At 41.8% G+C, this 13,972-nt stretch overlaps 1 protein-coding gene across 1 annotated transcript; it reads right to left on the reverse strand.

Annotated features, from left to right (window-relative positions):
* Positions 1 to 860: 860 nt before the first annotated feature.
* lrrn2 (leucine rich repeat neuronal 2) lies at positions 861 to 10,869 on the reverse strand. The gene is made up of 2 exons (XM_037768763.1): positions 10,562 to 10,869; positions 861 to 4,260 (listed from the first exon to the last, which is right to left on the reverse strand). Exon 2 carries the CDS (start codon positions 3,869 to 3,871, stop codon positions 1,553 to 1,555), a length of 2,319 nt encoding a protein of 772 aa, XP_037624691.1. The 5' UTR covers positions 3,872 to 4,260; positions 10,562 to 10,869; the 3' UTR covers positions 861 to 1,552.
* Positions 10,870 to 13,972: the final 3,103 nt, after the last annotated feature.

Raw genomic sequence — 13,972 nt, forward strand, 5'->3', positions numbered from 1 at the left:
TGCTCCAACTGGTGGGCGGTGCTTGGTATTTCCTCAACTGATCTCAACATGGCTGCCGGGTCACAAACTTTCTCATTTTACAGCTAAACAGTACACTACAAGATGTTTCTGAAAACATTTGAGGAGAGAAATAGGCATTAAAGTAACAGAATATTGTTGATCAGCGCTGCCTAGTTTGACAGTTTGATCGGAGTTTGCGAGTGATTGACAGCCGCTCGGAGGCAGCAGGCTCCAGCTCGTCTCTGATTGGTTGTTTTCCTCCGGTCTGTGAACATCGGAGGACACAGAGGCACATTATTTCTTTTCAGATTATCTGTCTCATGCACTACTGTCAGGATATAGTGACCGCTTTATAAATATAACTTTTTTTAATCACATTTGCTCCAGTTCTACCCACTGCAGCTTTAACATAATATATAGTAAGTTTCTGTAATTGTGTAAATCAAGTTGAGCTGAAGTTATTAGGAGGCTTCATCAGTCTGAGTTAGACAAATCAAGTGATATTTGTATTATCATAATCATTTTAGGACCACATTCCCTGTCCTACAGCTCAGCGAGGAAACACTTTGGAAGATAATAACTTGATTTGACTCTTCTTTCACCTGGCTGAAGCCTCGGCTCAGTTCCAGGTCTTATCCAGCAGGGGACACACTGCGTCTTGTGTTTACTGAGTAGGTGTCAGATGTCCTGAGCTATTATCATACTTATTCCTACTGTGGAGCAACGCCATCTGCATACAGATGAGCTGGGAGCTGCAGATGAATCCCTAATGTGTGACTTTTATGCAGAGAGTTTGGTTTAAGGTCTGTCCTGCTACGTTTACACCATGTTTGTGGCAAAGAAAACAGAAATAGACCGTAAAAGTGAGTAAATTAAAAAGATTTTATTGTATAATAGCTCAAAATAGAATTTAACACAATCACTTTTAGATCACTTTTATGCTGAGAGAGGATGTGGGGCGTTAGGCGGGGGAATCAGGATGAGTATACTGTACTGCAAGATGGACAACCCAGTCCAAGGTACTGAAAGCTATAAGCAAAAGGGTTGTTTACATCAATGCAGGAGTTTCATTCAGTATCAGTCTCAAGACAGAGTTTCATCTGCTTGGTTCAGTCTGTGGAACATGTAGACAGGAAACATGACAAATACCCTGGAGGTCTGAGCCGCTCTCCTCTGCACATATCTGCCCCTGGATTGAATCATTGTCTTTAGTTTCAGTCCGGCGGTCGTCGGCAGCTCATTTGTTTCTCTTGCGCTCACTCGCTGTGTTGCAGGAGTATGATTGTCCACTTTTATTCCCCTGGTTAGGGTTTAGGCATTCTTTACAATACATCTTAACACGGAAACAATGTCAATATATACTTTATACGGTATATAAAATAAATACAAATCTCTTTCTACACCACTGCTCCGATCTATAACTCCCCTCTTCTAGCTGTGGTTCACAAAGTGTATATTTGACATTCTGTATATGTGTGTGTGTCAGTGTTTTCTGTCTGGATTTGAATGTGCACAAACATAACTACCTCAGCAGTTCCTCACTCCGCTCTGGCTAATGTGCGTTGCCACCGTCTGTCTTTTCATTGATGATCAGAGCTTTAGGACTTTTGATTTCCTGGAGGATGGTGCTGTGGTGCTTTCCTTCCCCATCGCCGCCGGGCTCGTTGTCCCAGCTCTGCCCTGCCAGCAGCAGCAGTATGAGTGCGAGGAGCAGTAGTGTGACTGCTGTGGAGGTCAGCTCTGGGCTCAGCTGCAGGCCGGGCTGAGGCTCCGGGATGTCTTTCGTCCTGAGTGAAACGCATTGAGGCTTTCTGCTCTCTCTTGATCTCCTGCTGGCCCGCTTGGTGCCCTCGCTGATCCCTAAATGTAGACACACTCTGTAAAATGTCTCTGCCTGCAGGTGGGTCAGGTTGAAGCTCTGAGTGCCGGCCAGGATGCGTGTGGTGTATGTGGGCGTGTGTGCGTTTGAGTACATGGCTTGCCAGGATAGGCGAGTCGAAGGGAGGTTGCGTCCGCTCTGCCAGGACAAGATAGCGTAGTGTTCTCCGACCTCCCTCACCTCCAACCTGGCGTCCGCTCTGAATAACTGATATCCCCTCATATTAGCAGCCATCCCCTTCTTTCTTTTCTTTTCTCTGCCATGCACACCCACAGTAACGCTGCGTGTGTCTGCTCCCAGAGCGTTCTCAGCCACACAGGTATACAATCCTGCCTCGGTGGGGGTGACCTTGTTCATTTCCAGAGTTCCCTCGGGCAGTAGCCGGTAGTGTTTGGAGGGGTTACAGGGAGTATCATCTTGAGGCTGGCTGGAGACGGATGTGTGGTTGAATCCCTCAGAGGCTATCGGGCTGTGGCAGGAAGCCGGTGCCAGTAATCCTTTGGATGCATGGCTCGGCGCAGGACCAAGTCTCAGCCCAGAGGGAGTCACCCAGTACAGCTCAGGCTGTGGATCCGCAAGAGCTCGGCAGTGCAAGACCAGTTTTCCTCCTTCTCTGACCCCGACGTAGGAAGGGAGGGAGCTGGTAGGGATCATGGGGAGACACGAAGCTGACATCTCCCTGGAGGATACCTCTCTCACCCTGCGAGCTCTCAGCTCCGGGGGTTCAGAGCACAGCGTGGCCTGGGGTTGGATGAAACGCACCGTCCGAGGTGTTTGTTTTTTGGTGTCTTTAATGTGATGGTGAGAGCGGTCTTCAGCGGCCCAGTGAAACAGGCAGTCGCATCGCAGCGGGTTGGAGTGCAAGCTGACCTCCTGGAGGCTCGGAAGGGAGAGCATGATGTGCTGGTGCAGAGCGCTCAGAGAGTTGGAGTTGAGCATCAGACTCTCCAGCCGGCTCAGCTGGAGGAAAGCCTGCGGATGGATGTAGGACAGTCGCGGGTTGTTGGTGATCTCAAGCTTTGTGAGCTCTGGCAGGTTGTCCAGGGCGGCTCTCTCAATGGACACCAGCTCCTCCATGTTGTTCAGGCCGAGCTCCTTCAGGTGGACCATGTCTCGGAAGTCTCCCGTCTCGATGAGTTTGATGCGGTTCTTGTTGAGGTCGAGGAACTTTAGACCCGGCACTCTCATCAGGGCCTGAGTGGGGACCTTTGTCAGCAGGTTATCGTAGAAGGAGAGGCTCTCTAGTTCTTCCAACCCTTCCAGTGCTTTTTCAGCCAAGCCTCTCAGACCCATGCCACCAAGGACAAGACTCCGCAGGGATATCAGGGCCACGAAGCCCCGCTCAGGCAGGGCCTCCACAGGGTTTCCCCCAAGCATGAGAACTTCCAAGCGAGGCAAAGCTCTGAACCACCGAGGGTCAACAGTGGTGAGTCTGTTGTTGTTGATGTGCAGACGCAGGAGGGAATCCAGACCAATGAAGGCTCCGGGTGCTATCGAGTGCAAGTTGTTGTGGCTGAGGAAGAGCTCCTGCAGAGCTGGCAGTGAGGAGAAGGAGGCCTCAGGGAGGTGACTCAGATGGTTTTCCTCCAGGTGTAGAGACAGCAGAGAGGGCAGGGAGGAGCTCTGAGTTATTGTCCTGACACGGCTGAAGCGGTTCTGGGAAAGGTCAAGGTCGGTGAGGTTGGCGAGTCCGTGCAGCACCGCGGTGTTGAGCTCAGACAGAAGGTTGCTCTGCAGGCGCAGGGTGTGCGTGTTCGGGGGTATGGGTAAGGGGAGCTTAGTCAGGAGCAGGTCGTTGCAGTCCACGGTGGGAGCTTCATGGTAGACGGAGTCAGGGGAGAACCACGGCTTGATCTGACACACACACCGCACCGGGCAGGAGACGTGCCATGGTAGCGCGTGAGGTAGCGAGCCCACAATGCCGGGCACACACACGCCAACTAACACACACAGGAGACACTGCGACTGTAGAAACACCAAAGTCGGCCTCATAATCCTCACAGGTCACAGGAGCTGATTCAGGTGGAGGAAGAGTTTGTTATGAGGATGTGAGATGAATCATTTGGGCCAGAAATGTGTGTGAAAGTCTGTTACTGACAGTTTCAAGGTGTGTAAACTGTGAAAGGTAGGCCAGATGGTAAAATGTAAACCGATTAAAGAGCGATTATATTGTTGACAGCGTTCTAGAGCGGCTTCAAAAACTGAAATGTTTATGTTCACTCTGTAGTCAAAGAGCGTTTCTATGTTTAACTTTGTTTGCAGCGGTAGAACAGCGACTTCACAACGGGTGTAGCTTGACGACGGCCTTTGTTGTCACACCATCGATCTCACATTCTGGCCACAGGTGGAGGACTTGTGGCTCCCAGCGTGGCGGCTCCTCACTGTTTTGACAGAAACACAAGAAGAAAAAGAGATTCAGAGAGAAATGAAAATGACCTAAAATCTGCTGTTTTCTACAGGATGTTAAAACAGAAGGTGTCACTTAAACACATTTTTAAGCATTATACCCCATCAGTTCCCACTCTAAACCAAATCTGTGTTAATTTGAAATGCAATAGATGTATTAGCAAGGTTACATGGAGTTTTCAAGGATGTAGTTTGCAGAAATGCTCTGCAGCCGAGAAGAGAAGGTGGATGAGCACGGAGACAAAAGGCTGAAAAACCAAAAAACATGCAGAGGGGAATCTCTGTTTTCCAAAGGAGATCATGCCTCAACTGTAGTTGCACATTTAGACAGAGTAATGACAAACAAATGAAGATCAAAACTGAAAGAAAGAAAGAAAGAAAGAAAGACAATCTGGGTTGAAGAGAAAGAGAGAATAACAGCGCTCTGCTGTGATCTCCAGTGTTTCTTTCAGCCTATGGCAGAATAGGTAAACATGCAGGAGTGATGAAATCATGTTGCACTTAAATATTTCATGTCAGCGCTTCACATTCAGTGTTCAGTGTTAGAACATAGCGTCCCACAAATGTTATTTATTATGTAACAGTTAAAAAGACCCCAAGGATCTTTTATATTATCATATCTGTTATCTGTATTTAAGGCTGTTATGGGAAAGACTGTGTGAATGTAGCTGCTGCCGGAACAAACAAACACACACACACACACACACACACACACACATGGAGAGACACACGCAAACACACCAGTTACATCAGTATTTACATTTAGAGCATTTGGCAGGCTCTTTTATCCAGAGCATGGTACAACACCATCACATTAACTGATCGCAGACGTTTGGCAGCATTGAGATCATTCCAGTAATCAGCTGACCTGTAGAGTCAAAGTAACAGGTATCAACCTGTCTGTTCTGTTTTCATTTAAATAGTAGATGGAGGTCAGGATATATTTTAAACAATAAAGTATAACTGTACAGGCTTAAGGATTACGTGCTAGTTCTTGTATATTAAAAGGATAGTTCAGGTGTTTTTGAAGTAGGGTTGTATGAGGTACATATCTATAGTCAGTGTCATCTGACAGGAGATGACGGCAGCAAAACATATTTTAGGCACCTTAAAGAAAGGCTCACCTGAAAAAATCAATTTCACTTTAAATGTATGTTATATTTAGAATATTTTCACCGCTTTATCTTGCCGTCAGACGGCCCTTTCAGACGGGGAACTGAACTGAAAGTGAAACTTTTCTATGCTCTCTTCAAAGCCACCAGACTCCGCTGACAAAAACAGTTTAGATAAGTTTCACTTTCAGTTCAGTCCCCCGTCAGAAAATATTGTAAATATAGTGTACACTTAAACTGATATTGATTTTTTTAGGTGAGACTTTCTTTTAGGTGGCTAAAATATGTTTTGCTGCCGGCCCCGTCCACAGCAGTACATTGTTTTGCTTCCGTGCGCTAACTCCTGTCTGCTTCTCCAAACTGGGTGCTGACCATCATCTCCTAGGTAATACACTGACTGAAGATAAGTACCTCATACAACCCCACTTCAAAACACCCAAACTATCCCTTTAACGCCCATATGTATATAATTCTTATGTGATTGTCACCTTTCAAATTATTGTGATCATATACGTCCTGGTCATAGAGACATTAGACAATCTAATAAAGGAAAATTGCCTAAAGTCAGAAATGAATAAATCCTTCACAGAGAGGCTTTAACATTGAGCAGAGACCAAGTTGAAGACTGCATTATCTTGTGCACAAATAGCTTGTTAATGGGTTGAATTACATTACTATTGTTGCATTAACAACAATCTGATTATCACTAGTTACAGTATATGGTAAAAGTTTACTTGTAATTGAGTAGATATTGGGAGACGTTTTACTGTTGTCTCCCAAATGAGTTTCTTCTGTGGGACACGCTAGAGAGTTATATTATGCGATACTGGTATCATGCATGACACACACACACACACACACACACACACACACGCCGAGAAGGCTTACTGCATAGTTGCCATGGAAACAAATCTCCCAGCCTCACTCTGTCTCATGTTTTGAGATTTACTTTGGAGTTTGTTTTGCTGTGTGTATCTGTTGATAAGAACACAGATGAAACAACCCTGACTGGACCGAGGAAACGTGACTTCACATCTGAAGCTGCAAAACTGTATTTCCTCTTTAATTAATCTCCATGGGCTCAACAACATCAGCCCATTTTTCTGTGATGAAATTCTGTTTGATTATAATTAAAGTTTTCACAAGATGAACTTTTAACCTTTCCTGACACTTGCTGTGGAGTTTTTCCATCCTGGCAGCTGGCGTGATGATACATGACTAACAGGAAGTACTGTACAGCTCCGCAGGCTGTAACGTCTGTTAGCGGATGAGGAGAAAGTTTGGAGAGATGCTTGCCAAGTTTTCCATAAACAAGAAGGAGAAAGAATCAGAACAGTTAATGAGATGGAGAGAAAAGCATTCAAAAACTATGTGGTTTAATGTATGAGAAGCGCAAAGTGCAGGACTTTGTTAGCATGTTTTACCGAGCTCTGAGCTGTAACAGTTAAAAACAGAGGAGCAGTTACCTCCTGGGGCTCCTCTTACTCTTCTATCATCCATACACTTTCATCTGCATCCTCTCCTCTTCTCATATATGCAGCCTGCTCAATAATGGATTCATCATTTAATTTTGATGTCCCTCGTTTTTGTCATTTGCTCTCAAAAGCTCTCCATGTTTTTGGCGGTTTCAGGAAACCAGAACTGTGTGGAGATACGTGTGTGTATACAAAGGACTTGTGCTGCCTTGTAATTTGTTCAACTCTTCAGAAAAAGAGTGTGAAATAGATCCGCATGACTCAGCAGCTACTTTCATATCTCTGTCCCTTCCCAGCTCTCCGCAATCTTTTCCCTCTGGAGAAATAGGATGAATAGTTTTGCTCTTAGTGGCCGTTATTGCTCCCCTGACTCCTCTGACTCAGATTTCTTTGAAAGTGTAGGATGACTGCACAGTAGCTAACACATTATCCACCGCAATACCCCGGCCATACAAGGATGAGTAATGCTAACAAAAAGACAAAGCTGCGCTGACCTTAATCCAAAATCTGAAGCGACTCTCCAGTCGACAGCTGAGGAAATAGTTTTATGTTACATAAGGAATATATTGATCTAAATAGAAATAGTGATTCAATTGTACTGACCTAAATTCCCACATGCCATGGGTTAAAGTGTTTCCACTTTTGTTATAAACAGTTTTAGCTTTCAACTCCAGTTCCCATAAATGTTTTTAGCAAACGCTCAACTGAAAGAGTCAATCACAGTTTGATGTATTGATTTGTAACACTTCATTTTACAGGTCTGCAAATTTCATGGTAATTAGATGATAATTAGCATGTAACCTATTTGAAATTTCTTTGGAATTACTGCTGAATTACGCCAATATTTACCTCAAAATTCATCGAAAAATGACTTTATTATAAACATTATTTCATAATTATATGCTAAAATAGCATATAATGGTTAAAATAGGGCCCGTAGGCTTGAGAAGCGTCTGTGCGCTGCTCTTCATCGGAGGTGGAAAACCAAAACTAATAGAAGACACTTCTGATCAGGCACAAATCTCAACATTGTGTGACTTATTGTCTACACAAATGTAACCTGGTAGTTAATGTAATGATTCAGGGAGTTTTTTTTTATAGAAATTTCAGATAAGTTATTTGCTAATTATTATCTATTTATCAGCAGACATGGAAATAAAGCATATCAATTAACTTTGTATTGTTTTACTGGAAATGTGTTAAATATATTACCAGTTGTTGGGAAATAGCGGAATATAATTACTAAACAATGTTTATAATAAAGTAATTTTTGATTAATTTTGAGGTAAATATTGGGGTAATTTGGCAGTAATTCCTAAATTCTGAATTTGTTACCCATTGATTTATACGTATGCATATGCACCAACATTAACATAAATCTCATTTTATCCCACTTGTCCATCCATTTTGTGAAGCTTCTTAATAAAAGAGTACTCCAACGACTTAGCGTTGCACTCCTATAGACCTTTTCATTGCCATTCTGTTGCTAGGTCAACAGCTTTGGTCCGAGTTTACTTCCTGTCAGCTTCTGCATTAACAACGATTGGAACAGGGAATACTTAGGGGCCCATTTATAATGGCTCGTTAGAAGGTAACCCACAAATTGTGAAAGCTTGCAAAAACTGGGGGACTCGCTGCCCGACAACCTATCCTAACCTTAACTGTTCGAGGTCAATGCCTAACCTTAACCATCTTGCACGAGTTTTGCAATTTCCGTATTAACTTCTAGACACGGCCTTTAGAATGTGTATGCTGTCAAGGTCAAAGGTCATTGTCAGACTCACGATGGACAGTTTTGGGGAAAAAATAGTATGAAAATTGAAGCAGAGATATCGTCCTTTTATTCCACGCATTCCTCTTCCTTGTCAAATCCTGGCGTTTATATTACCAACAATGCAACCAGACTGCCGCGGTTTGCTATTCGAGTGTGTTTTGCTAGTAACGGCTAATGTAGACTTGAGCTGCTGACCTCAAACAGTGACGAGGAGCGTGCTGCAGATGAAAAGTAAATACGCTCAGTGCTTTCTAACACCTCCAGATTGTTTTATTTTTCAAACTTGTAATCTTCAGACCCAGAAGCCATTTATCAGACTCCCTCTGGAGCCACAAAAGACACTCTTGTGTCTCGATCTTGACGAGAAGCCACAAGCCATAAAGGTTGGGAACCAGTTGTCTTGCATGCTGTCCATACTGGCTGCAGCATTAGTTAAAGGCCATTACAGTCACTAAAGTTTGCACGATTCCTTCTCACAAAACCGACCACTGACAGTACTAAAAAAAATATCTATTCAAGTCTAGCTGAACCTCTTACGCAGATATGTATTTGTGCATTATTATCTTTCAGAAGATGCTGTTCTACTCAGCATACCAGACTTCTTCTTCTTCTTCTTCTTCTTCTGGATTGTTTGACTTTCATATTCATGCTGAACCCAACAGACGCAGTGAAACTTCAGGGTCAAAACATAATCTATCTGTGTTGCTGTTGGACAGGTTTTTCTTGTTTCTTCTTTTTTTCCCCTCCAATGTAGAACATTATTCTCTTATACATCTGTTTTCCTCCCACAGACTTAATACCTATGCATATTAGCTAAACCTCTACTACTTACTGTATCCGCATGTAGATAGATGGCAACCAATTAAACAAAAAATAATCATCAAAATGCATCAAAATTGATTTTCATTTGATCCCCTTTGCAGGACTTTCCTGGCAGTTTGTCATTTCAGTGTGAACCTCCACTTCACATGACACGTATACAAGAAAGTTCCTGTTTACCTTCGAGCCAAGCGAGGAAAGCTAGCTAATACAATTATATAGTGAAGTGGCTCTCACACTGACACACAAACCTTTGCTTTCTAGAGAGAAAGAACTTTTTAAGATTTCTTTTACGCTAAACTAAAGATCTATTTTACTTTCCAAAAGCAGTTCCCTGCAGTATAGCTTGTGCTGTGCAATACTAGATTTAACTGAGATAATTAGGTGAGGGATAATTGATTAGATGCTGGTCTCTAATGGACAACTATCAGGAAGTCAATAGCTTGAAAGTTTTCAGAGCCCCTATGGGATGTGAAAAAAAACCAAACAAACAGGAATTAAAAGCCTGTGTCATTTCAGACAAGAATGCTTCTGCAGAAGTTGAAGTCAAACACGCCTCTCCTTCGGCTCCTTTTGGCTTTGCTTTGAAAGCGAGAGCCAGAGAAAAGCTTTTACATTTTCGAATTGGATAAAGGGAGAAAATAGGTATGGAGTAGAAATACATGCTTGCATGAAACGGTCCATTGTATAAGGTTTGTTTGTGCTGTGCAGCTACGACACAGAGAGACACTGCAACAGGGCGGACTAGAGAGAGAGAGAGAGAGAGAGAGAGAGGGGGAGGATTTAGAGAGCAGGAGAGAGGGATGTATGACAGAGACACAGGTGCTGGATGCAGATCCAATAATGATAATAATAATAATGCAAAAAAAAAACTTGCCCTGCAGCTGAATCTGTTCCAGCATGCACACAGACACACAAACTTACGATGTTTGACAATAGAGACCCCTCGAGCTTCTCCATTTCCAACACACACCTGCTACCAAAACCTTGGAATCAATACTGCTTTCAGTCAGAGTGAATGATGCGTCCACAGCTGCACGTCTGTTTGAGTGCTGCAATGACCTGTTTGCTTAAAAAATTCTATCAGGTTTCTTACCGCAACTGAAGCACCGACTACATCTCTCTCTCTGTCATTTCTTCCTTTCTTCATTTGCTCACTCTTTTCTTTGCAAATGCCTCACGTACCGGGATGCTTTTATTTCTTCTTCTTCTTCTCCCTCTCAGTCACACGTTTGTGGAAATATCACTTATAGCTCTCCTCTCTCTGTCACTGGAGCTGAAGAGTAAATTGGCACAGACTGAATCTCTCTCTCTCTCTCTCCCTCTCCCGCCAGCTAAAATGGAGATGAGGTGTGTTCTGCAGCAGAGCTTCTGTCCCTCTCATCTCTCCTCCTCTCTTTCTGTTGCCTGCCTCGCTCTCTCCCTCGTATACTCTTTTCCTGTTTTGCGAGCCGAAGGAAAACCTCTTGCGTTAGTTACAGTGTGTGATTTTTCTGGATGAGAAGTTTTCTTTGGCTCCTGCTGGCATTTTAGTTTTTCTGCCGTCGTCTGCAGATTAAAGACCTGTTTACAATGCCAGGTCGTAGATTACGAAGGTTACAAAGCAGCAGGAGAGGCACAGATTAAATTATGAAAGTTTTATCTTTACCTTGTACATTGTCTCTAAATTCAATCAGTGTGACTTAAATTGTGTCTCATCTCTTCATTAAATAGACTTGTTGAATGATTTCATTTTTGTCAAGTTTCAATGTGGAATTGTCTCCAAATCATACAAACCTTCAGTGCACATCATTTCAGATCTCAATTCTTTATTGCATGAGTTAAAAAAAATGTATGAGCTCAGACATTGCAGCATTCAATAAGGTTTTAATGAGCCTTATTCCAATCTCATCTCACCTAAAAGTCTGTATCATTAAATAATATGGAAAATAGCCAAGAGTAGAAACTGATACAGTAATTAAACCTTTTGTTCAGACCAGCAAGCAACAACAGACACAAAAGATAAAACGATATACAAGAGAAGTATTTTACTGTGGGTACTGTTGATGTGAATTGACTCTTAATTTTTAGTTGTTTATTTAATTTCTCTGATTCCAACGGTCTCGGTATTTTCTGACCTCTCTCCTAACAGCTTCTGTATAATGCCACATTGACAGGTGGTGGTAATTTGTGTATGAAAGAAAATTCATTTAGTCTGGTATGTACAGTATGTGTGCAGGCGTTGAGTGGATCTCAGACTTACTGTGGCATGCATATATTTTCAATCAGACCACCACCGTAGCTCTGTAAGGAATAACGTATGCCATTACTTTGGCTTTATATTGGAATCGCCGAAGGCAATACAGTTTGACTGTCCTGGGATGGAGATATAACTCTACTCTGTGGATCGCTCCAGGCTGCAGCAGCACAGCAGTAACATGATAAATAGCATGCATGCAGCATGGGAAGTAATCCTCTGTCCCTTGGCAGTAGAAGACACTTCATACAAATGGTGTTTAAGGCAGGTGGAGACTCAAGGACAGAACCTGCCAAAATAAAAAATAAATGAATAAGTAGATAAATGACTTGATAAATTAATAAATGTGTCATTACATGTAGAAAAAATGATATTAAAAATAAATGTAGCCATCGATAAAATGTGACATAAATTGATATTTCTTATTTATGCACTTATTTATTTATTTATTTATTTTGAGTGACAGCCCCCTCATTTGCATTATGACGCAGCAATGCATAAAAAAATAAAAGTAAAAAGAAATGTGTAAAGAAGTGTATAAAGAATAGAGAAATAAATAAGTTTGGGGAAATAAATAAAGGGTGAAATGCAAAGGGAAAATTGTGCAGAAACAAATAAATAAATGCATGAATAAATACATACATTTAAAAATAAATAAATAAGTAAAAATAAATGCAAAAACAAATGAATAAATTAGTTTAAAAAAAATAAATACATAAATAAATAAAAGGGAAAATTAAACAGGAGAGTAAATAAATAAGATAATTAATACAAATTTATGTCACATGTTATCAACTAATTATCAGCTACATTTATTCTTAATATTATTTTTGCTATATTTCATGACATATTTATTTATTTATCGAGTCATATATTTATTTATTTATTCTTTTATTTTTGGCAGGGTCCATCCTCCATAGAAGTGGTGGTTCGCAGTACAGTTAAAGCAGAGAAGCACTTGTGAGTGTGGAGAGTAAATGTGACTTGAAAACTTAAAGCAGACTGTCAGATTAGTGCAGTGAGATGTGATGATTGGTGAGATGGGCAGGTCATGCAGCATAATATGACTGAAGTGTGCTTCACATTGGCCTCTAAATCAGCTTGTAGTGAGTTTAATGATCTCGACACAGAATCTGGGCTAAAGTTTGTTTTACTATGTTTAACTTGATGTAATTATTTTTTAAAGCTGCTATAATCAATATCTTTATATTAACAAGTGACTACATGAAATGTGAAACGTACCACTTGTAGTGACGAACCCACAGAGAACTATAAGCAAACTCTTAAGTTCCCCTGGCCTCTCTAGCATCTTTCAGCTCTTTGTTTTGGTTCAGACTCACCCCTGTCATCAGAGTTGTTTAGCGCCACAGCGGGCGGCCGAATCCTGCGAAAAAAGTTCTAAACTCCACTGTGCGTTATTTACTCAGCACCAAACTGCAGACAAAGTTAATGACAATATGGTGTTGAACATTTTGCCACTAAGAGCCACTTATTTACCTCAGGAGTTAGTGGAGACCAAAAACAGAGCTCAAAGAATTAAAAGTCAAAATTGGACTTCCATTCATCAGGTGGACAAAAGGATGGTAGTGGATTCCTCTGCATGTGTCAAATCACAGTGGATATAGTATGCTACAGAGTGCTACAGGAATGAGTCCTGAAACCCGGAAATGTGTTAGCATTTTATCACTTCCTGTTCTCTCGTCTGAAAGTCAACGAGTTTTTTGAATGGGTTTTTAGTTAGATGACATAAGGTCTGTGGTTAACACAAGCTGAAGAGATTTTAACCTTTTGTTCTACGACATGACGTCATCACGCCGACTCATCCGCCTTTACAGCCTCATTGTGTATACTCACGCTCATGCGACCGTGGTGTAGTTTGTTTATTGCTTAACGTTAGCTTTTACTTCTGGCGATTGCATTTATACTTCAAAAATCATAAAAGTGGTGTTCATTTGTAGAAATTATCTTGCTAAACAACATGTAAGTATCATAAACGTGTGTTTGCCACAGAGCTTATTTTCTGTAATAATCAAAAACCCAATGGCACAATCTAATGGGCTTTTTGTCGAGGAAACCAGGGCGATGCTAACTTCATGGTTGGCCTACAAAAAGATGTCATCCCTGGAGCACTCTATATGGATATTTGTTTTATGTGAGAATGAGATCTTGCTATAGCTAGAATAATTGATTAGGTAAATGTAAAGCTTTCAGCAGCAATAATATTAAAAGTGTTATGGATTCATCCTTTCCAGAAGGTATCTGAGGTGTGCA

This window comes from Sebastes umbrosus, chromosome 1 (genome assembly GCF_015220745.1).
Source record: "Sebastes umbrosus isolate fSebUmb1 chromosome 1, fSebUmb1.pri, whole genome shotgun sequence".
In the NCBI taxonomy this organism is placed as follows: Eukaryota; Metazoa; Chordata; class Actinopteri; order Perciformes; family Sebastidae; genus Sebastes; species Sebastes umbrosus.